This window comes from Protopterus annectens, chromosome 5.part1 (assembly GCF_019279795.1).
Source record: "Protopterus annectens isolate FY-2018-M chromosome 5.part1, PAN1.0, whole genome shotgun sequence".
Taxonomy (NCBI): domain Eukaryota; kingdom Metazoa; phylum Chordata; order Ceratodontiformes; family Protopteridae; genus Protopterus; species Protopterus annectens.
In genome coordinates, this window is record NC_056736.1 from 738,917,135 (window position 1) to 738,939,027 (window position 21,893).

The window sequence follows — 21,893 nt, forward strand, 5'->3', positions numbered from 1 at the left end:
AAAGGCTATGACTGGAGCTACGCTCTTTGTGGCCTCAACAGCATCACTGCTACATTTTATACTATGCCTAATCACTTGGGTGGCCTGTTTTAACACAGACAAAATATGTTGCATGGAGTTTATGCCCGGTATGTCAGACACAGCCTTGTTCAGATTAAGGAAATATAAAATGCCTTTGCTCATCTGGTATGATATTCAATGGCCCTGAAGACCAGGGTAGAGGAAGTATAGAACTTTTTCCCCCACCTGGCAATAGCGCTGCTGTCCTTGCCTAACAGTAGAGCATTAAAATTTGGCGGTAGCTTAGGTGGTTTGTCAGTTGCTGGATTATTAAAAATAAACTTGAGAGAATCAGAAACTTGTAGAATCTGCCTGGCAATTTGAGTGCAGGGTTCTGAGAGTCTGAGGCTTCGGACGTAGATGTGAAAGCATCCTGAAATGCCACCAGGACTGGAGGGACAGAGGAAGGGGCTGGGATGACCATTTCTAACAGGTTGTAGTACCGCTTCTGGACATCAGAAATTTGCTTAGACTCCCACTCAAATGTTTTATCATATTTACAGTGGTCTCTCTGAAGGATGCCTCTTCCAACCTCATCATCTGAGGGCACTTAACCAAGAGAGTGAATGAGAGGAGCAAGCTAAGGAATGGTCATCAGAATTTGGAGCCACCTCCTCCTCCAAGGCTTCCACAGTAATTTTCTGTGGAGTGGGTGTAGGAGCTGAAAAGGAAGGCCCTGAGAAAAGTCTGTCCACTCCTTCCCTCAAGGAGGCGAGGGAATACATTTAGTTTTCTCTTGTTTTTCTCAGGGATGATGTCTGTCTGAACTAAGAGTGGAGGGCTCAATCAGTGATCCAAGAATTATTTCCCATAGTAGAATTTAAGACATGCCCTTTGGACCCTCAGAAATAATCCTTGGTTTCTCCTTTTCTTTTATAGTACCTGTCAATTCAGACATGCGGTCCTCGGATGACATACTAGCCTCCAATGGGGTCATGACAAAGGGCACCTGAGGTAAAGTCAGATGCACTGCAGGTTCTGTAACCTCAGTGGGTATATTGGAATTAGACTAGACAGACTAGGCATTGGGCCCTAGGTCTCGAGCTTTTTTTGGGAACAGATGGCACATCAGGCTTGGGGGGGCTTGCCATTTTAGACTAGCCCAACAGTTTCAGGGTCTCTAAAAACATATTCAAAAATGATGCTGTGTACGGAGTGACTGGCAGATGGAACAAGATTTGTAGTAGTGTTCAGCACCCAAGCAAAATAGACACGGGGAATGGAGGCCTTTGTGAGGCATCTGCCTACTGCAGTCACACTTTCTCCTCGTAACTGATATCTAACAAAATCACAGGAAACAGTATAAATATGAAGGAAGATTCCCCAATGGGGAACATATCTGAATCCAAGAAGGTTTACGGTTACAAACAACCACACAAAGATCAGACTGATGGATGCAACACCTGCGTTCAGGATAGTGGGAGATAGCCTGAGGATTTATGCTCCTGTGTCTACTTATGTAGCCCCTACACTTCCAAACTGAGATCATATGTCAAATGTATGCTTCTGGGAAGGTTTAGGCTTTGGTTCCCTGGTTGGCAGTAAAAATCCACCTGTTTAGAATACTAGAAAAGTGATTTCAGTCAGTTAATACATGTAAAATGCATGGCAATGAAAACTATTTGTCATTTTCTTTTTCTTTTCTACTGCTGTATATCAATGCATGGTATTGTTTGCAATATAAAAATTTAGTAAACGTATTTACAAACAAAAGTTTTTGATCCCAAGCCTGCACCTGTGGCACAGAGAGCTGCAGCACTGTCTAATGCCCTGGCAAACAGAGATTGATTAGTAGCTTGGGTGCTAGATGGTGTAGGCAGGTGGCCCAAGGATGAGGGAGTGTGCACACCCAGGGGCAAAAGCATGCAGTCAGTTTTCTCTAATGGAGACCAGAGAAGCTACCGCACATTACTTCATGTGGATGGGGCAGGAAATCCTGCTGATGTCAACCACTGTAGAAATCAAGTATGGTGCAGTGCTGATGGATACACAATCCATCCAAGTGCATCAAGGGGTACACAGAGGTGTTAGTGGATTGCTGCAAGATTTTTTTTTTAACACCAATTCTTGGAGGCTTTGATGATTTTTTAAAGCCTCGGTGTACATTAATTTAAGTCATTCACACCTGAAGCAATGATCATGCTATTTACTTCACACATGCAGTACTAGTTTTGCGAGTTGCTTTGTCTCACTTAAGCCTACAGAGCTATTATTTCAGTGAAATGTAATTACTATATTTAATCTACAGTATTCAGTGGTGGTGTGATTAAACAATTTAAATGTGGGAAAATGATTTTACTTAAACAGGTGAGACAAAAAGCTGATGTAAACCTGCAGCAGCATCCCGTACAAAACTAAAGTCAACTCATTTGTGGAGCTTACAACTTCAGTGAACAAAACTAATACAATTTACAATGGCCAGTGAAGATTAATGCATGTTAGAATGATTGTATCATAGCAAATGATAAAGAACTAACTTGAGATAGAGAAGGCATTATCAGAGCAATCTGACACTGTCCAGGAGGCGACAATCTGTGGATAACAAGCGGATGGTCACCAAAACTGTGAACAGCAAACTCAACACACCAGCTCTAGATGCAAAATATGAATATCTGCAGGAGAATAGAGCAGTAAGGAAACCCTCCATTTCACTAGTGCCTGAGCTAGGATGAGGAAAAAACTGTACTTCCTATATATTGGCTATCCCTGCACAGATGCAATGGCATTCCAGCTGAAGAGCTGCAAAAAAAAGGACTTGTAGATTATTTCTGATGAGAAGTCAAGGTCTCAGGAATCAGCTAAGACCTACCGTGATTTGTTCTGCAGTATGCTTTCTGAAAGAGTAAGCACTTTGTGGCAAGAGGTTAGGTATTCCACACAGACTTTATGGATAGTGACTTTTTTTTTTTATATAGATCTGTTGATTCAGTTCTATACAGCGTCATGGAGTCTGTTCTCAGCTCATCCATAACAGTGTGGTTTCGATCTCTGTCTAATCATGATAAAAATAGGTTACATCGAATAGTCAGGTCTCCCGAAAGTATCATTGGTGCTAGTTTGCCCTCCTTACAGGGCCTGTACTATTCCAGAGTATTGAAAAGAGCAGGAAATATCACCAACCCTTCACATCCAGAACACCATCTTTTTAAACTGTTACTGCCGTGGTGGTAAGGCGGAAGCATTGTTACCTCACAGTAAGAGGTTCTCCCGTTCGATTCTCAGCGAGGCTTGGGAGTGCCTTCAGTGTGGAGTCTGCATGTCCTCCTCGTGGTTGGGTAGCGTTCGAAAGACATGCGTGCGTAAATGGGCGTGTCTTCGTTGAAGGTTGGGTGTCGAGCTGGCACCTTGGCGTTTTGTAAAAATCTACTGCCAATCATTAGCGGACCGGAGTTCCGCTGTGGCGACCCCCTTACCAGGAAAAAGCCGAAAGGCAAACAACAACAACTATCAGCCAGACATTATAGCTCAATATGCACCAAAACAAGCAGATATAAGAACAGCTTTTTCCCACAGGCAAGGGCGCCCGCAAGCAGGTGCAAGGGGGTGCACTTGCACCCCCCTGGAATCGGCTAGATAATTTCAAAAAAAGTTTGTTTTTTTTTTTTTTACGTGCGTTCTTCTTTAAGAAGAAAGAAGTCCGTGCTAATCCAGTCGCGGGTGTGCTGACATCATCGCTAAGTTTGTGAGTGGGAACTCACACAGACGGGTTTACAAGCAGGACCTGATAGCAATCGCTAAGTTTGTGAGCGGGAACTCACACAGACGGGTTTACAAGCAGCCAGGACCTGAAACGGAAACTCACACAGACGGGTTTACAAGCAGCCAGGACCTGAAACGGAATAGCAAGCGGGACGGAAGATGGGACACTTTCAGGTAGAGGTGTGTGTGTGTGTGTGTGTGTGTGTGTGTGTGTGTGTGTGTGTGTGTGTGTGTGTGTGTGTGTGTGTGTGTGTGTGTGTAAAATGTCCCAGGTGTACATGGTGGTGGGTAGAGAATAAGGCTTGAACCCTGTACCTTGGGCCCAAGTGGCAAGAGCCTGAATTCCCTACCCACAACCATTTGTAAAAATGTTGCAGGATTTTCCTTCATACTTTTTCTGTTCTTCATAAAATCTGTGGTTTCTGCATTTGTGTCCTTGTTGCCTGACAGCTACATGTTCTCTGGTTTTATTCTTGGCTGTCTAGAGTGTTTCTCCCTGGGCCTCTGCTAAAAATTAGCTTTTTTTTTTCAAAGTCAGACTTTCCTGGTTAACAAAAGTTAAAGAAAATAGACACACTTCAATATCAGACTTCATATTCTTCAGAAAGTGCCTGGTAACAAAAGCTTTTATTCTAGCAATTTTCTAAGTGTACAAGATGGATATTTGAAATGTATCCCTGTGTTTGGGACTGTATTCCCCCCATTATTGGCTTTGTCCAGGTTTTGTGCTAGGGTTGAGAGTTATGGTAAGAACTGAATTCACTGAATATGTTTGGGGGCTGTATTCACCCAGTATTGGCTTTGTTTAGGTAGTGTTTGGGACTGTATTCCCCATTATTGGCTTCATCCAGGTTTTGTGCTAGGTTGAGAGTTATGGTAAGAACTGAATTCACTGAATATGTTTGGGGGCTGTATTCACCCAGTATTGGCTTTGTTTAGGTAGTGTTTGGGACTGTATTCCCCCATTATTGGCTTCATCCAGGTTTTGTGCTAGGGTTGAGAGTTATGGTAAGAACTGAATTCACTTAATATGTTTGGGGCTGTATTCACCCAGTATTGGCTTTGTTCAGGTATTTATTGGCTTCATCCAGGTTTTTGCTAATGTTGAGAGCTATGGTAAGAACTGATTTCACTGAATATGTTTGGGGCTATATTCTCCCATTACTGGCTTTGTCCGGTGTTATTTGCTAAGTGGTTGAGAGCTATGGTGAGAACTGAATTCACTGAATGTTTGGTGGTTGTAGTCACCCATTATTGGCTTTGTTCAGGTATTTTGTGCTAAGAGGTTGACAGCTGTGCTATGGTGAGAACTGAATTCACTAAATGGTAGCTATTTAAGTTTCAGTCTTCCTCTTTCACAAAACAGTTGATTTGGCGTAGTGGTATGTTGCTCTGACTGTTTTGCACGGGTCCCCTGGTTTCAAGATGTGGCAGTGAAATGTATGGTGGTAACGCAGCATTTTATTCTAGCAACTTTCAAACATTATACAAGCAATGTTTAAAATGTGTCCCTGGTTTTTGGCCTTTTGTCCCCCCCTTAATAAATTTTGGCTTTTTCCAGATTTCTTGTGCTGAAAAGTTCAGAGATACAGCTGAGTGTCGAGTAGATTTTACAAGGAGCTGAGAGCTGCAGGGGAGCAAAAGTTTAGTGCTGCTTATGTTTAGTCTGCTTGCATTGTTAATAGCACAACAGATAGTGTACTTGCTTTAGATGCTGAAGGCTGTGGGTTCTACTCCCACAGTAGGTAAATGCATTGCTGATGCTGTATTGTGTTGTAAAGGGGGTGGATGCTGCAGTCTTTTTGGCAAAGATACCTAGTAACTATGAACCTGTTAACAGTTTGCTATCCATTCCCTATTGCGGTATTACTAGCTTTTCATTTTTTTATTGCATGCAACAAAAGCAATTTATTCTTCAAGGGTAACAGGCACTTTATTTGTAGATTAAACAAATAAAGTGTTTGCTAGCAGCAACCTCTTTATTAGTTACAAATTTTTTCAATGTGGAGTTTACTACTTCAGAGATTGTGTATATTTTTTACTGATACTGGTGGACTTGAGTAGACTTTTTATGATGGAAATGTTCTGAATTGGGCAGTTTTGTCATTGGTGGATGCTTTTTGTTTCATTGTTTACTGGAAAAATGTGCAAAACAATAAATTTAAAATGCCCTCTAACAACTGTACTGTATTGTACAAGGAATATAATGTAATACGGTCAGGAAGGTGTATCAAAGAGCACGTTATGTTCGAGGGGCCTATGATTTTGAAGACAGCCCAGAGTTAATATTTGCCATTAGCAAAATGTATTTTCTCTGAAAGTGGGTTTCAGTGCTGCTTCAATGCATGCGAGTTTCAAGAGCAGAGAAGTTTTAATGTTTGTCTATTTTCATTGTGAGACTGCATTGCTTTAACAGATATGTTATTAGGGTTTGTGCTGTAAAATACAAAATAAAACTTTCAAATGAAATCCTAAATCATTGCAGAAGTAAAGCAGTATGCACATTAGTGTTTATGATAAATGGGGTAAAATAACCAAGGAATGGGACATTGGAATGGCTGCAGGGGGGAGGCTCCATTTGACCATGATTTTGTGAGGGGGGGTAGCAAGCTCAGACAGCCCCGGTTGAACTATACCTCTCAGTTGTCCATATCTTTGCAGAATGAATAGATATTTGCTGCTTATTTTTGGTTTGTTCCTCAAATTTGTGGTTTTCTAGCAAATCATTTAGGAATGAAGCCATTAAATGACAGACATTGAGTTTCAGATGTCATAACCTTCAGAAAAATGCATGCTAATGCAAGACTGTCTTTAAGTTTATACAAGAGCAATTTTTCGTAGTGTTTGTATGTTCCCCAATATATTTGGCCTTGTTCAGATTTCCTGCATTAAGAGGTTGAGAGAATGCATTACAAATCACTTTGTAGATTAGGAATATCCAAACATCTCAATTGTCCCCAATTCTGGCTCAAAATGTTGCTCTCCCCTAATAATCCCTCCTCCAAAATGGCAATTTTGGAAGAAAATGTGGAGGGTTTACAATTACAATGATCACTTATAGATTACCTTTATTTCAGAAATGCATGTGGATGCTCTTATTTTGTTAGCTGCTTCAGGTTAACTGTTAATATTAAAAAGGTGTCCCTTTTTTGACCGGTATTTTTGCATCACATTTTGGTCCGTTTTTCATAAAATTGTGGTTTTCTGGCAAATTAGTGGCAAGTCATTAAAGATTGACGTTAGAAAATAATGGCAGACATTTGAGTTTCAGATTTCATACCCTTCAGAAAATTTGTACTAATGCAAGATCTACCTGTTCTATTTAAGTTATAAGAGCAATATTTAAAAATTGGCCTTATTTTTGGGCTTGTGTCCCACTTCTAGTTCTATGTATGGCTTTGTCCAGATTTCTTGCTCTGAAGTTGAGAGGTATGAGTGTCAGATCCATCACGGTCAGCCAGAGACATTTCAAATTGTGACATACTTATTGCACCCCACTTCCCATTGTAGTGGCTCTGGATGTGTCCATGGAAGGCAAGGAGCAGTTATGCAATGTAAGTGTGCAGAGTATTCCCCCATCCAAAGTAGATCAGAAATATGACCGTGGCTTTTCATCTGTCCTTGATTTTGCAAAATGTTCTGGTTTTCTATCAGATTTTTGTACTGTTGATTTATGCTTCTTATTCAGGAACTGTATGCTGTCACAGTGCCCTGTTGCTCTGTTTAAGTAGCCATGGTTTAATGAACATCAGGTAAGCTTGTCGGAGATTGTAAGATGCAAGTAAGCTTGTCGGACATTGTAAGATGCAAGTAAGCTTTAGTAAGTATATTGTTAAAGAATTACCAGCATTGAAAGCCTTTTCATTGTTGCCATGCAGAGAATATTTACATGACTAGATAATGTATAAGCCTTGGGTATTGAAATGCATATGACAGTATTTTATTTATTTATTTTATTTGCAGTTGGTTTGCCAGGGTAGTCCATTGGGCCAAATGAACCCGTTTTCAATGGAGTCCTGGGGAGAAAAGCTCCAAAACTAAGTAGGTTATTAATAGATATACAAATTATACAATTACACAGAAGTTAATCATACAAGAAATAACAATTTGGAAATAATACAACAAAAACTAGAGCGAGTACAATCTAGTGATGAAATTAATAGGTAATACAGACTAAAGGGAAATTTAGCACAAAAGCACTGAGAAATAACAACATATTTGGAAGCATTTCATGACAATATTGAGGAATAACATATTAGGAAGCAATGCACAAAAGTACTGAGAAGCAATAACGTATTAGGGAAGCAATACTTAGGAAGTGTGGCCTAGTATATTCTTTCCGATTATTGTAGGAATAATAATATGTATGAGTTAGGGTGGGTAATTAGGAAAGTTGCAGGAGGAAACAGAGGAAGAAAGAAGATGGAGTTTGCAAGTTAGTTATGTGGGGTGGGAGCAAGAGCATTCCCACTGGGATACTAGATGTGAGTGAAGAGATCTTTTAAATATAAAATGGTTGGGGTGGTGCGAATGGAAGGTGGTAGGGAGTTCCAAAGGCATGCAAGGCCATAAGACAGAAGATTTTTGCCTGGGGGACGAGTTGGTTTATATACTTCTAAGATTTTGATTGTTGGACCTTAATACTCTAGCAGGAAGGTGCATTTTAAAGGCTGATGAAAGGGAGGGACAAAGGGAGGGGTTGAAAATGAGCTTATGTGCAAGATTTAGTTGAGTATATGTGAGAACTGGGTAGCTCTAGCCATTTTAGTTTTTGGAGAGAGGAACAGTGGTGGGTGGAGGACTTGTGGTTGGTAGCGAACTTGGCAATTTTGTTGTAGCAAGAGGAAAGTTGTGTTTTTTAGAGAGGTCTGTAGATTAGTTAGGAGTGGAGCTCCATAGAGAAGGGAGGGGATAAGAAATGAGGTAGAGAGAATGATTTTGGTAGCAGGTGTAAGGTAATGATTTTGTCTGTAAAGCATACCTAGTTTTTGATGGGTTTTCTTGATATTTAACTGTAGGTGGGAGTTGAATTTGAGCTGGTTATCAATTTGGACCCCAAGTAACTTGGTCTCGACACCAGTTCCAGGAGTAGATTATTTTGTCTAGAGATGTGGAATGTGTTTATATTGAAAGAAGTTGCCTTAGAGGGGGTGAATAACATTAATTTGGTTTTAGAGGCATTGAGTGCTAGGTGATTCCTTTTCATCCATTGCTCAGTTGTTGTAAAAGCATCTTGAGTCAGTTTTAGGAGTGAGGGGATAGAGGTGGCAGCGAGATAATAGCAGAATCATCGCATATTGGATGATGTCTGAGAATGGGATAGAGTTGCGGAAATCATTTATAAATATATTGAAGAGAAGGGGACTCAGTATAGAGCCCTGGGGTACCCCAGTAGGAGTATTTAGAAATGAGGAGGTGTCCTTTTTCCATTTGACTGCTTGAGATCTGTTAGATAAGTAGCTGGAGAACCAGTTCAAGGAGGAGGTAGATAGTTTAAGTTTAGAAAGTTTAGTTAGTAGCAGGCTGTGAGAGAGTGTCAAAGGCCTTAGAGAGGTCGAGTAGTAGGGTAGAAACAATTTGGCCAGAGTCGCGGGCTTTATTTACAGTTTCAAGGAAGGAGAGGAGGGCAGTCATAGTGCTATGATGTGGTCTGAATCCATGTGTGGGAGTTAGTAGGTGATTATCTAAGAGATGTGGAAGGAGTTGTAGTTGGATACACTTTTCTAGGAGTTTAGAGATGGGGACAGAATAGCGATGGGGCGGAAATTAGTAACATTGTTGTTGTTGCCACCTTTATGTAGAGGTATGATAAAGGCCCTTTTCCAGACTTGGGGTACTATACATTCTTGGATAGAGCGGTTGATTAAAATGCTAATAGGGTAAGCGATTGCTTCAGCAGCTTTGCTAAGAAAGTAAGAAGGGATGTTATCAGGAGCATTGGTGCATGGCTTCAGTTTCATAAGGAGTTTCTTTATAGTAGAAGTGGGTACAGGTTTAAATGAGAAAAAAGGAGTGTGAAGAGGGAGAATTAGGGGCAGATGAAGCTGATGAAGTAGCAGGAGTAGGAGGAGTGGAGGGATGGGAGTTAGTAGATGGGAATGAGGAAGTAGTAGCACCGTAGGGTAGAGATGGTTGGGGATGGTAAGGGAGTTTTGGAGAATGTAGTGGTGTTAGAGAAAGATGACGTTAATTTGGAAATGGATTCAATGAAAAGAGTTAAATTGGGTAGCCAAGTCTTGGTCAGGAGCGTTTGGGTCTGGGGTAGGGGTATCTGGTTTGCTGGGGTTAAGTAGAGTAGAGATACCTTTCCAAAATTTCTGAGGGTTTGATTTTATTGTTTTGAAGTGTGGAAAAGTAGTTTTGTCGGTCGAAGATTATGAGCTTTTTTACCTTATTTCAAGTATTTTATATTCATTGTAATAAAAGGACAGGATTACAGTATTTTCAGAAGCTCATTACATTTTATTGCAGACCAGTGTCTTATAGCAGTGTCTGTGTGTTAGTACACTTGTAGTTGGGTGGCTTTAATGGTATATGGTAAATAAGCATTGCTACCTTACTTAAAAGCCAAGCCCTGCAACAACTAGCTCCACACTGAAGTCAAAACACAATAGCTCTGGTGGGTAAATGTACTCTGTAGTAATCAAAAAGGCAAATGTTTAAAATAACTACAGCTTATGTGCAAACACAATAGGTAGTGATGAAACAATGCTCTGCTAAAATGCTTTAATGCTTCACATTGCTGAGCTGCAGATCAGTTATCACTGGCTACCAGGATTTCACCCACTTCAGCTCAAGCACTGTGCCGTTCAGTGCAACCTTCCCAGAACTAATTCAAGTCTGACCAGAATTATTTGGTGTGTGTATAAGAGGGAGGTAGCATACCCTCAGCTGCCCAGATTTTGCCCCATATTCCTCCTAAAAGGATTGAAGTTGCTAAATGAGACATTTCAGTTTTAGATGTCATGTCATTTAGAAAAATGCATACTAACACAAATCCTGTTACTCTTGCAATTTTCTAAGTTTCTGAGAGCCATATTTATAATCTATCCCTATTTATTTTAGGCTTTGTCCAGATTTCTTGCACTAAGGTTGAGGCCTTGAGGGGTGTGGTATGTTTGTGAGAGAGAAAGTGAAATGCCCAAGTTAGAGTTAACAGGTGGAATTTTCAAGTGCATTTCAAGGAACTGTGAGTTTTAAGGGAAGCTAAGTTCACTGCTGCTCATGCCAAGTCTATTTACAATGTGCAACTGTTTTGTTCAGCAAATGGTATCTCTGTTGTGGTATAAAGTTTTAAAGCTATGTTAGTAGCACCACAAGTAGAATACTTGTATCTTAATGTAAAGGCTTGAGGTTCTATTCCTACAGCATATACATTTGTTTGCTGCAGTCCTCAGGATGTCCTCCTTTGGATGAGATGCCCAATAACTATGAATCTGTTTTTCAGCTTGTCATCCATTTTCTATTGCAATATACCAGCTTACCATTTTTTTAATTTAACATAGGCGTTTAGAGATGGGGACAGAATAGCGATGGGGCAGAATTTGTAGATGAAACACTGAAATATACAGTTGTTTTCTAGCAACAACATCTTCATTAGTTTCAGATATCTTTAATGTGGAATTATTCAGATTAATTTTACTTCAGCAGAGACACTTAAACAAGTGCTGCTGTATAATACAAGGGATATAATTCAATTATATATTATAATTAATACAATCAGGTAAATCAAATAACTTTTGCATGGCCCTAACGGTGTGCAAGGAGCCTATTGCTTGAAAACAGTTCAAAGGTAAATAACCTGCCACTGGCCAGATGCATTTTCTTTGAATGTGGGTTTCAATGCTGTTTCATTGAATGTGAGTTTCAAAAGTAGAGAAGCTTTAATGCCAAGTCTCTTTTCATTGCAAGACTATTGCTTTGTTTAGGTTTAGTAAATGTCTCGGTTTGGGCTATAATGTTTGAAATAAAAGTTGTAAATTAAATCCAAATGCCTGTAATCATTGTAGAAATAAAGCATAAAACAGTATGCACACAGATTTGAACAGTGTCTACAGTAAATGGGGAGAAATAGCCAAGTAATGGGACACTGGAATGGCTGTGTGGGCGGGGCTTGGGTGGGTGGACTTGGGCGGGGCTGTGTTGGCAGGGGGCGGGGTGAGCTATGTGGGTGGGGCTCTGGGTTTGCACCCCCCTGCAAAAAATCCTGCGGGCTCCCTTGCCCACAGGCCCTCAAGTTCATAAACGGTTAACTCAGCTTATTAGTTTGGGGTATTCTTTTTCCCAGGCCTCTGAGAATTCTACAGTATTGCTTACATATTAATACTTGTTTCTTTCAGAGTTTATTTCAGTATTTCTTGCACTGAGTTGCACTTTGTACCTTGTACGTATATGTATATGTATATTTACTTTTTTGTCTTGTTCTTAATTGCATGCATGTTGTTTGTCTTGTTCTTAATAGCTGTATGTATGTAACTTATGTAATTCATACTTGGAGAGTCACTGACACTGGAGTCAAATTCCTTATATGCATGCATACTTCGCCAATAAATGTGATTCTGGATTAAGCAGCCCCTAGGAACAAGAGGTCAATTTATCCAGGAAATCAAGTGCTGCAAAAATAAAAAGTTGAAATTTAAGTTTATCTGCCCAATTTTAAAATGATCTTGGTAGATTTACAATGTCCAGATAACAAGGAGACTTTAAAAGATGTCCAGTAATTCCAACAGCTTATGCAAGCAGATAGTAGTGGAGAACACTATGTTGGGAATCTGGTAAGTGACATATCTAAGAGGTCAGTATTGTGATTGCTCATTGCTTTTATCCCTTGTTACTATTATTATTTTGCTGAATATGTATGCTGTAGGGAATTGTTGCTCTGCAGGATTCAGATTAGACTGTATTAAATATAATTTCTTCCTTGTAGGTTCAAGCAGTTGCTGCATCAGTTGTAACCCACCTTTAATTCACTGAGTACATTTCTTTCTCAGCACTGTTTATCTACTCAGCATATATTTCCACCTATTGACTGAACTGGTTTAGTACATTATTCCTATCTGTGGTAATTCAACCACCTGGCACACCTCTATACCCTTGGTAAATTGACTCGCCTGGCAAACACAGAAGCACTGTCTACCTCTACACCTTCTTTTGCCAGCCCCAATACACTTGCTATTCTGAGACAGCGAAGGAAGGGACTGGGTAATGGTCAGCAAAGTACAGTTGTGTACACTTAGCATAAATGTAGATGTTTGAGTGTATTCACTGTTGCAGTCATCACACTTGGGTTATCTGCCTGCAGGTAGCCCTCAGTTGGCCCGAATACCAGAGTCTTGGGATTTCTGCATCAGATGCTGTTGCTTCTTCCATGACATCAGGTCGTCAGGGGTATAAAACATGCAGCCGATGCCATTACATCAGTTTTTCTTGCCTCCAGAGGTCAGGAGCCCCCAAAATAGGAAGCAATTACATGGTGTGGAACACCCCCAGTAAAAAGTAAATACCAGTGCTATAAGATATGCCCAAGCCAAAAGGATAGATAGAAGTATAGAGAAGTCAGTGGGCTGGACAGAGGGTAACCAGGAATGCAACAGTGAATACACTCGAACATCTACATTTATGTTAAGTGTACACAACTGTACTATGTTCTTCGTGTTTCTCTGTTGCAGTCATCACACTTGGGTTGCTTCCCAAAGCTGAGGAAGGGTGGAGGCAGTCAAGAAGCATTAGGGCTGACTAGCAGGCTCTGCAAGATTGCTGTGGCAAATCCAGCTCTGGATTTAGAAAAGATAGGTAAGTGGTAATGCTTGGTGAAGGTGTACACAGAGCTCCAGGTTGTAGCTTCCATGATGTCCCTGGTAGGGACTCCCCTGAGAAATGCTGTAGAGGTTGATGTATCCCTAGTGGAATGCATTCTGGTCCCATGTGGGGTAGGTTTCCCATGGTGTTTGTAGCAGAAATGGATGCAGTGTGCTATCTATTTAGAAATGGTTTGCTTTGAAATGGCCCTGTCCTCTTCTGCCCCTGTAGCAAAGCTGACTAGCAGCTGGTCACATTTTCTGAAAGGTTTAGTCCTGTCCAGATAGAACCTAAGCTGCCTGTGCACGTCCAGGGAGTGTAGGATCCTTTCCCCTTTTTTCTGAGGATTAGGGAAAAAGGTTGGCAAATTAATGGATTGGTTTAAAGCCACACTAAATACCACCTTGGGCATAAATGATGGGTTAATCCTGAGGGAAACCCTGTCTGCATGGAAGATAATGAAGGGTTCCACAGCTATAAGGGCCTGCAATTCAGACACTCTTCTTGCTGAAGTGATGGGTAGAAGAAAAGCTGTTTTCCAGAAGAGGAATTGTATCTCTCCTGTAGCAGCAGGTTCAAAGGGTGGAAGCGTGAGCTTCTCCATTACAAAGTTAAGGTCCCAGACTGGAGTGAGAGCTCTCCTGGGGGATCTTAAATTTTTGGCTCCTCTCAGGAACTGTTTGAACAGAGGATGAGAGAAGATGGGTGGCTCAGTATTATAATGAGCTGAGAGGGCAGAGGCATGAATCTTAATTGAAGAGAAGGATAGGCCCTTTGTGGAGCATTTCTGTTAAGTAATTTGGTATATGAGGTAAGCTGGGCACAATTGTGTCCATTCCCTGAGACTGGCTCCAAGAACAGTATCTTTTCCACTTTTCTGAATAGGATTTTCTAGTACTAGGTCTCCTTGCCTCAAGGATGACATCCAGCACCTGCTTGCTGAGGGTTGCTGGTGATGAGTTCAGGGTTTGTAGCTGAGGATGCAAAATCTGGCCCTCCTGTTGGGACAGCAGGGAAGGGGTCTGAGGCAGGCCGCCATGGTGGCACTACTGTCAGACTGTGCAAAAGTGGGTACCAGTGCTGGCTTGGCCAGTCTAGTGCAATCAGGATTGTCCTTGGCTTGTCCTGATTGATCTTTAGTAGAACCTTCGAGAGGAGGGGCAGAGGGGGAAAGGTATAGATTGAGAGGTTTTACCGTGTAAAGGACAGGGCATCCACTTTCCATGCTTGGTTGTGGGGAGTTCTGGTGCAATATTTGCTCAATTGGTAGTTCTGTGGGGAAGCAAAGAAGACCACCTCTGGTGCCCCCCACCTGTGGATCAGAAGCTTGAATGATTTGGGTTCCAGTTTCCACTTGTGTGGGTCCATTAGATTTTTGCTTAAGTCGTCTGCCAGTGAATTTAGTTTGCCTGGCAGGAATTGAGCTTGCAGGTGCACTTGATTGCTCAAGGCTGTGTTCCAGAGAGCATGGCTAACCTACAAAGTGGGTAGGAATGGGTTTCCCCCTGCTTGTTTATGTACCACATAACTGTGATATTGTCCGTCTTTATCAACAGTTGCCATGGAAGAATAAGGCATTTGAAGGCTGTCAGAGTATTCTGTACAGCTAACATTTCTTTTTGATTGATATGCAGGTGCATTTGCTTTGGGCTCCATTTGCCTTGAATGCACTGTCCTGCCATGTGAGCCCCCCATGTATAGTCTGATGCATCTGTTGTTAGGATTTGGGCGGCAGAGGGTTGAGTGAAAGGGAGTCGCTTGTTGGGGTAGCAGGCCTCTGCCCACCAAAAGAACCCTGTCCTTAGACAAGGAATAACAGGAATCATTGTTTCCAGGTCCTGAGAATGTTGACACCAGAGACTTTTTAAGCACCACTGAAGTTTCCTCATATCCAGTCTTGCATATGGAATTAGTAGAATGCAAGAGGCCATGAACCCTATTTTCTTGTAGATAGCTGGGTTTGGGTGGCCAGTAAATTGAAGTAGTTTGCCAAATAAATTTGTTTTTCTGGAGTGAGGAATGCCATCTGGAAAGTTGTGTTCAAGCTTGCTCCCAGGAACACAGTCTTTTGGCTGGGTACCAGATGTGATTTCTTTTTGTTGATAGTATACCCCAGTGAAGTTAGAAGTCTCTTTATAAATGTCAGGTGCTGGTGTAGCAATTCCTGACTGTCCACCTGAATCAGGCAATTGTCTAAGTATGGGTAAATTTGAATTTTTCTCTGCCTGCAATATGCAATGGCTGGAGCTAGGCATTTTGTGAATACCCTTGGCGCAGTAGATAAGCCAAAGGGAAGTGCAGAGAAGTGATAGTGCATAGATCCTACTCTGAAACGTAGATATTTCCTGCAAGATTCCCTTATGGGGATGTGCAGATAAGTTTCTTTTAAGTCTAGGGTGGCTAGCCAGGAGTCCTGGGCTAGCACAGGAAGCAGCTGTTGGAGAGTAAACATTTTGAATCTTGGAACCACCAGGAAGGTGTTGAGAATAGACAGATCCAGGATAGGGCATCAAGAGTTTTTTTTTCTGGGTACCAGAAACAGTCTGGAGTAAAAACCTTATCCCCTTTGCTCTGCTGGGACAGGTTGAATAGCCTTGATACTGAGAAGAGAAAGTACTTTCTTTTGGGCCTCTGCCCACTGGTTTGGGTGGGGGGGTGGGTCTGGCAATCCACTTGGGGTTGGCAGTGAGTGGAAGTAGAATCTGTATCCCTGGAATACAATGTTCAAGAACCACCTGACCTGGGTAATGTACTTCCAGTTTTTTGCATGCAGGGATAGTTTTCCTCCTAAGGGTGCAAGTACTTGGCAAGGCTTGGAGGCTTGGAAGAATTACGGACAAGTCATTGTGAAATTTGACCATAGGATAGTGGCTTACTGCTCCCTGTTTTTGCGGTGGGAGCACTCCATTGTTTAGATCTGTGCATACCCTGAGACTGCAATCTTGGTGGTCTGATGCCCCTGCGTTTGGACTGAGAAGGTCTGGGAGGGACTGGAAAAGACTAGTTTTTAGAAGGCCAATGTCTACTGAATCTAGGTGGCTGTAACTGTAGGAAATCGTTAACAGTCTGCAAAGATTTTGCTTTTTCTCCATCTTTTTCAGGACTTCTTCTGCTTTAGTGCCAAACAGACATTTTATTTATTTATTTATTTAAATTTGTGACCGGGAGTGTCCGACTGGACTAGGTCCATTTTCAGTGGAGGCCCGGGGAGAAAAGCTCCACAGTAAAATAAACAGAGTAGTTACATTGGATTACATAGCGGTTAACAATTTAACAGCAATTACTTACAACATATTTACAGATGAAGAACATAGTACATCAGTAGACAACTAGAATTCTTGATTTAATGGAGGATCTAGTAATTTTGCTTTGACATGGTCTAGCAAGATTTGTTCCTTAAGCCAAGCATGCCTTCTAAGAACAGACCCAGTGACAGCAGCCCTGCAATATGCTTCTAAGGCATCAAAACCACATTGCAAAGAATGTTTTTCAACTTGGTTAACAGAATGCATTAACTCTTGTAAATCTTTATGCTCTGCACAATCTGGAATCAACATAATTTTCTGTTTAATTAGCTCAATAATATCTTGCTGATACTTTAACATATGAAACTGGCAATTTAAAGCCCTGATGGCAAGAGTAGCAGAGATATATACCTTCTTATCCAATCTGTCTGAAGCCCTAGAATCCCTGTCCAAAGAGGTGGGGTTTTTGGCTGTAGTAGCCTTAATGCCTTTAGGTCCCTGGGAAATGGTCTCTGGATTCACAGCAGGATTCTTAAAGAGGAATTTGTAGGAGGCAGGTACTTTGAAGTACCGGTCAGGTTTCCTGGGAGCTGGAGGCAAAGTATCGGGGTAAGGGCTGGATACCATGAAGACAGCATCTACAATTTCCAGAACAGGAGGGATAGCTAGAGACCTGTGCCAAGGCAAGTTTAAAAATTCCTCGAGTCTCTTTTTGGACTGTGGATAGTCCTGGCACTCCCAGCGGAAATGCTCTCTAAGGGTATGCAAGGTTTCACCAAAAGAAAAATCCCCTGGTGGGGGAAGCAGAGGGAATGGAATCCCCTGCATCAGAATCCTCATAGGTAGATAAAGGTATGTCCTGGTAATCAGAAGGGTCAGAGTCATCGGACTCATGATCTGAAGAATCAGAAGGAAAATCAGTTCTAGGTCTTTTAGAGGGGGAAGGCTTGCTTCCCCTATTTAAAGTAATAAGGTATTTAGCCATTCTAAGCATTTGTTTCTGTGGCATCAGTTTCCTAGGCGTAGTGCGAACTCTGGCCCTGAGAAATTCAGTATTTTTGGTTTGAAATGAAGTTGTCAGTTTAATATGAACATCAGAAGGCCTGAATACACCCTCAGAAGCCAGTGCCTGCACAGCGGCTCTGGACCCATCCAAGGTAGAGGCATCCACAGTTTCCATAGTCAAAAAAGCATCTCGCAGCATACCGGACTCCAAATGGGTCTCAGTAGAGGCCTGCGAATCTGTAGAAGTGGGTATCAGGGGCTGCGAAAGCACCTCATTGAGTACCGCCGGACTGGCAACTAGCTTAATGGAAGTGTCGTTGGCAGTTTTGGACCTATGCAGTCTTCTCTGTCTTTATCCTTACATTTTTTCAGAAGATCAGTAGTTGGATGGCTTATCGAAGCCATTTCGGAATACAGAGAACGAGAGCAAAAGAATTTAGCGACAAAAATAGCCCGATGACGAATAGTTCAGGCATTGAACAAGGCACAAAAGTGACAGCGAGGAACGTAGTGGTCTGGGCTTAAACAGGTGACGCAGTAAGAATGAAAAATCTCTGTGAGGTATTTGCTTTCCACAGGCAAGACGATTATTAATTTTTTCTGACATCGGTTAGAGCAAGAAAAAAGGATCCCTAATGGGAGTACTTATCTTTTAGAACACTTCAGGTCTGAAACGCGAAAAACGAAAATTTCAGAAGTCGGCCGACCGGCACTTGCGAACTGCTTCTGCTTCAGACTCTGCTCGGCAAGAAAAGCTGACGTAATGGCGTCGGCTGCATGTCTTATACCCCTGAAGTCATGGAACAAGCGACAGCACCCGACGCAGAAATCCCAAGACTCTGGTATTCGAGCCGACTGAGGGCTACTTGCAGGCAGATAACTCAAGTGTGATGACTGCAACAGTGAAACACAAAGAACATCAGCCAACTACTACTAACTTGATTCATGGGAGGCGTTTCTAGATAACCTGGAGGTCATTCCAGCAATTACACAGATGTTTGGTAAGAAACAATGTTATCTTGTGATGGTACAGATAAGTTAAAGGAATTTTTTCACATTCGTTGTTTAAGCCATACTCTTACATTTGTACTTAACTGCAACACTCACTGAACACCAAATTTAATACTACAGTTATGCTACAATGCAACATCCTCAACTGTTGTGGTCTGCTGCCTGAATGAGACAAGGCAATTGTCAAGAGGAACAAAAGCATGATTGGAGGTGGAGTTAAATTACAATGGAAACTCTCTACGTGACAGGCAAAGGGTAGACCTGATGAGCAAGATGGTGTTCAACTACCTTCACTTTCTACATTTCTGTAAAACTCTTGTTTTTGGTTAGGTTAAACAATGGCAGCTGCAATATCCTAAATGTAGGAAATATTTCATTTTTCCTGCAGCTGTATTCTAAAAAAAAAACAAAAAAAAGTGTGTACAATAACTATGATTTACAAAATGTATGGACAAATCATCTTACCGTATTCCATTCCTCTGATCAAAAGCCGGAATCATTGATGCTGGGTGCTCTGACATTAAGGCCACTAGAAGCTGCAGAACATCATGAATATTTTCATCCTGTATATGGTGAAACAATGCACACATTTTTAATATGCAGACACTTGGAAAACAAGAGTCAAATCTGTGAGAAGTCTAATGACTTACCTCATGCATTGTTAATAGGTAGTTTAAAATACTCTGTAGTTCATCTTCTTTAACCCCACGATCCTATATAAAATTATACACGTTTATTGTGACTGCTAATAAAACTAAGGAGATCCATCCATTAAAATACAACAAAGTAGTACATTTGATTAATTAAGAAAGAAAAAAGTACCAAGCAGCAATAAGCATCATCTAAGACAGACTGCAAATACAATGCTAATAAACTGTGACTTTCTTACAGTATGTTTTACTGATAAAAAATGGTGAAGGAACAGAGAAGAATGTGTACGAAACTGTTAAAAGCCTTCATTCTCAAAGGACTATTCTCATTACTTTAAACATACTCACCTTAGCCAGCTCCCTGGCATGCAGAGATAAAGCTATGACTACAGTCAATTAGGGTCCTGGGCATCTGAGATACTAGTGGGGGGGATGCCTATCTTGAAGGAAATGCGGGAGGACAGCATTCTCTGAACACACAGCATGGTTTGATTTCCCTGGTCGAGACAGGGGAAATAGTTACAAAGTACTTCCTGTGAAGCATCCTGCTGAATGTCAGCCCTTTGTGGAACTGAGGTGTGGTCAGCTCTGATGTCCACTGCATGTCCTACATTGATGCTATGAGACACATGCACGGGTGTAGCAAAAAGTAAAATAGATATAAAAATACAGCCCCCTCCTCAAAACAAAAAAAACCACAACTCTCTTCAAAATGTCCATCTTGGCTGCATCTGGCATGGAGGAACAGAACAACACAAGTTAATATACAACATCAAACAATAGCAGCACACAAGAATCCTGGAAACCTACCCCTAAAACAAAGTAAACTGCTACCAAAGACTGACACATAGGTGTCACATTTTTAAAAAGATGCTAAATAATATAAACTGTTGGTTCACCTTTAATATAAGTTGTTTCAAAAACAGAAGCATAAATGCCCGCAATGATATTATTTCTTTCTGTGATGGACGTGGACCATCTAAAAAAAACAAAACATTAAAATAATTTAGTCAACCCTTATCTGTACTGTTTAAACGAAAGTGCACTACATATTCAAATATTGTAAAGAATGATGAATATACTAAGCTTTTGTAATTCACAACAGCTACTAAAATGATACAGACGCATACAATGCACAACACTTTATGCAGCCTGTAAAATGTAAAAGAATGAACAGAAGTAGATAATTTTTTAAAGAAAATATAAATTTCAACCAGGACAAACATCTGCAAAAAATGTTTAAATGGAAACATTAAGGAACGTGAATGCCACAAGATTTTAAAATTCAAAAACATTAATTTTCAACATTTCTTTATTTTCTAAGTACCACAAACTCAAGAACAGTCAGAATAAAGCTTTTAAATTTGTCCTGCACTGCTAAGCTGCTGATCCATATTTACATACAAAAACAAATCTGACAAAATTAAAATGATTTTTAGAACCTGAATAATACTGACAACAACACAGAGGTCCTACCAATCTGCCTCAGAATGTTGTCATTCACGGCAGGAATATGGCAGCTGTGCTGTACCAAGGCTTTGGGCATGGCTGAGGTCTAGCAGGAAATGCTGAAGAGGCAGGGTACTGATGGGATGTCACAATTACTGCACTTCTTCCAAAACGCAATGAGTAGGCCTGCACTGATAAAATGCTGAGGTGGTCCTCTTTACAAATGGAGGGCAGGTGAAGTTGTTGTAGTCCTTAGCAATCCTGGGAAAAAAGTGTGCCAAGAATATGGAAAGAAAACTTTACCTGACACTCAAGCATCTGATTATGGAGGGATAAAGCCAATTCTGCAGCAGCTAAGAAGAGTGAGGAATTCTTTGTTCTTGCACAAATACTGCAGAGATCACAGGAGATTGTTATTGTCTACATGCACTGTTTTTACTAACTTCATCCTGCCTAAGCCACACTACAAATAATCACAGAGATTAAAAAGGTTACACAATCGAGGTTTTGTTTATTTCATTCCGCTTGTCCAGGCATTGCATTTATCTATCATTCTGGTAATTTTTGCTTGTATTAAACTACTCTCAGACTTAGCGGCAGTCTTATGCAACTTCACCCATATGTGAATATTGTTATTCTAACATTTTTTTCTGCAATTAGTGTTAATCGTTATGCATCTTCGTGTTTTGCTTAATTGTTCTTTTCTACATTATACCATAATTAATGTAATGACTGTGAACCAGAGTGTTACTGGAGTTTTTCTCCCTAGGCTTCTGCTGAAAATTGGTTTCAACCCAGTGAGATAACCTTAAACAACCTGGCAAGCAAAATACAAATAAATACAATTAAAATCTTTTAATAATTACTGGACCCAGCTAAACAATGGCGTTGGTAAACTGATGTAAAGAAATACTTTAATAATAATTAGTGATGACTGTCATCATTACACAAAACATTTTTATACTCTAAAAAGATA

The 21,893-nt window shown here is 40.9% G+C and overlaps 1 protein-coding gene across 1 annotated transcript in view; it reads right to left on the reverse strand.

The window, feature by feature from the left end:
- The window catches only part of NBEA (neurobeachin), a 4,581,458-nt gene that overhangs the window by 3,083,215 nt on the left and 1,476,350 nt on the right, over window positions 1–21,893 (reverse strand). Inside the window, exons 17-19 of the mRNA XM_044072852.1 lie at window positions 20,368–20,447; window positions 19,469–19,531; window positions 19,284–19,381 (exon numbers count right to left, since the gene is read on the reverse strand). Of these exons, the coding sequence (XP_043928787.1) occupies window positions 19,284–19,381; window positions 19,469–19,531; window positions 20,368–20,447 (241 nt within the window). The remainder of the gene's footprint in view (window positions 1–19,283; window positions 19,382–19,468; window positions 19,532–20,367; window positions 20,448–21,893) is intronic.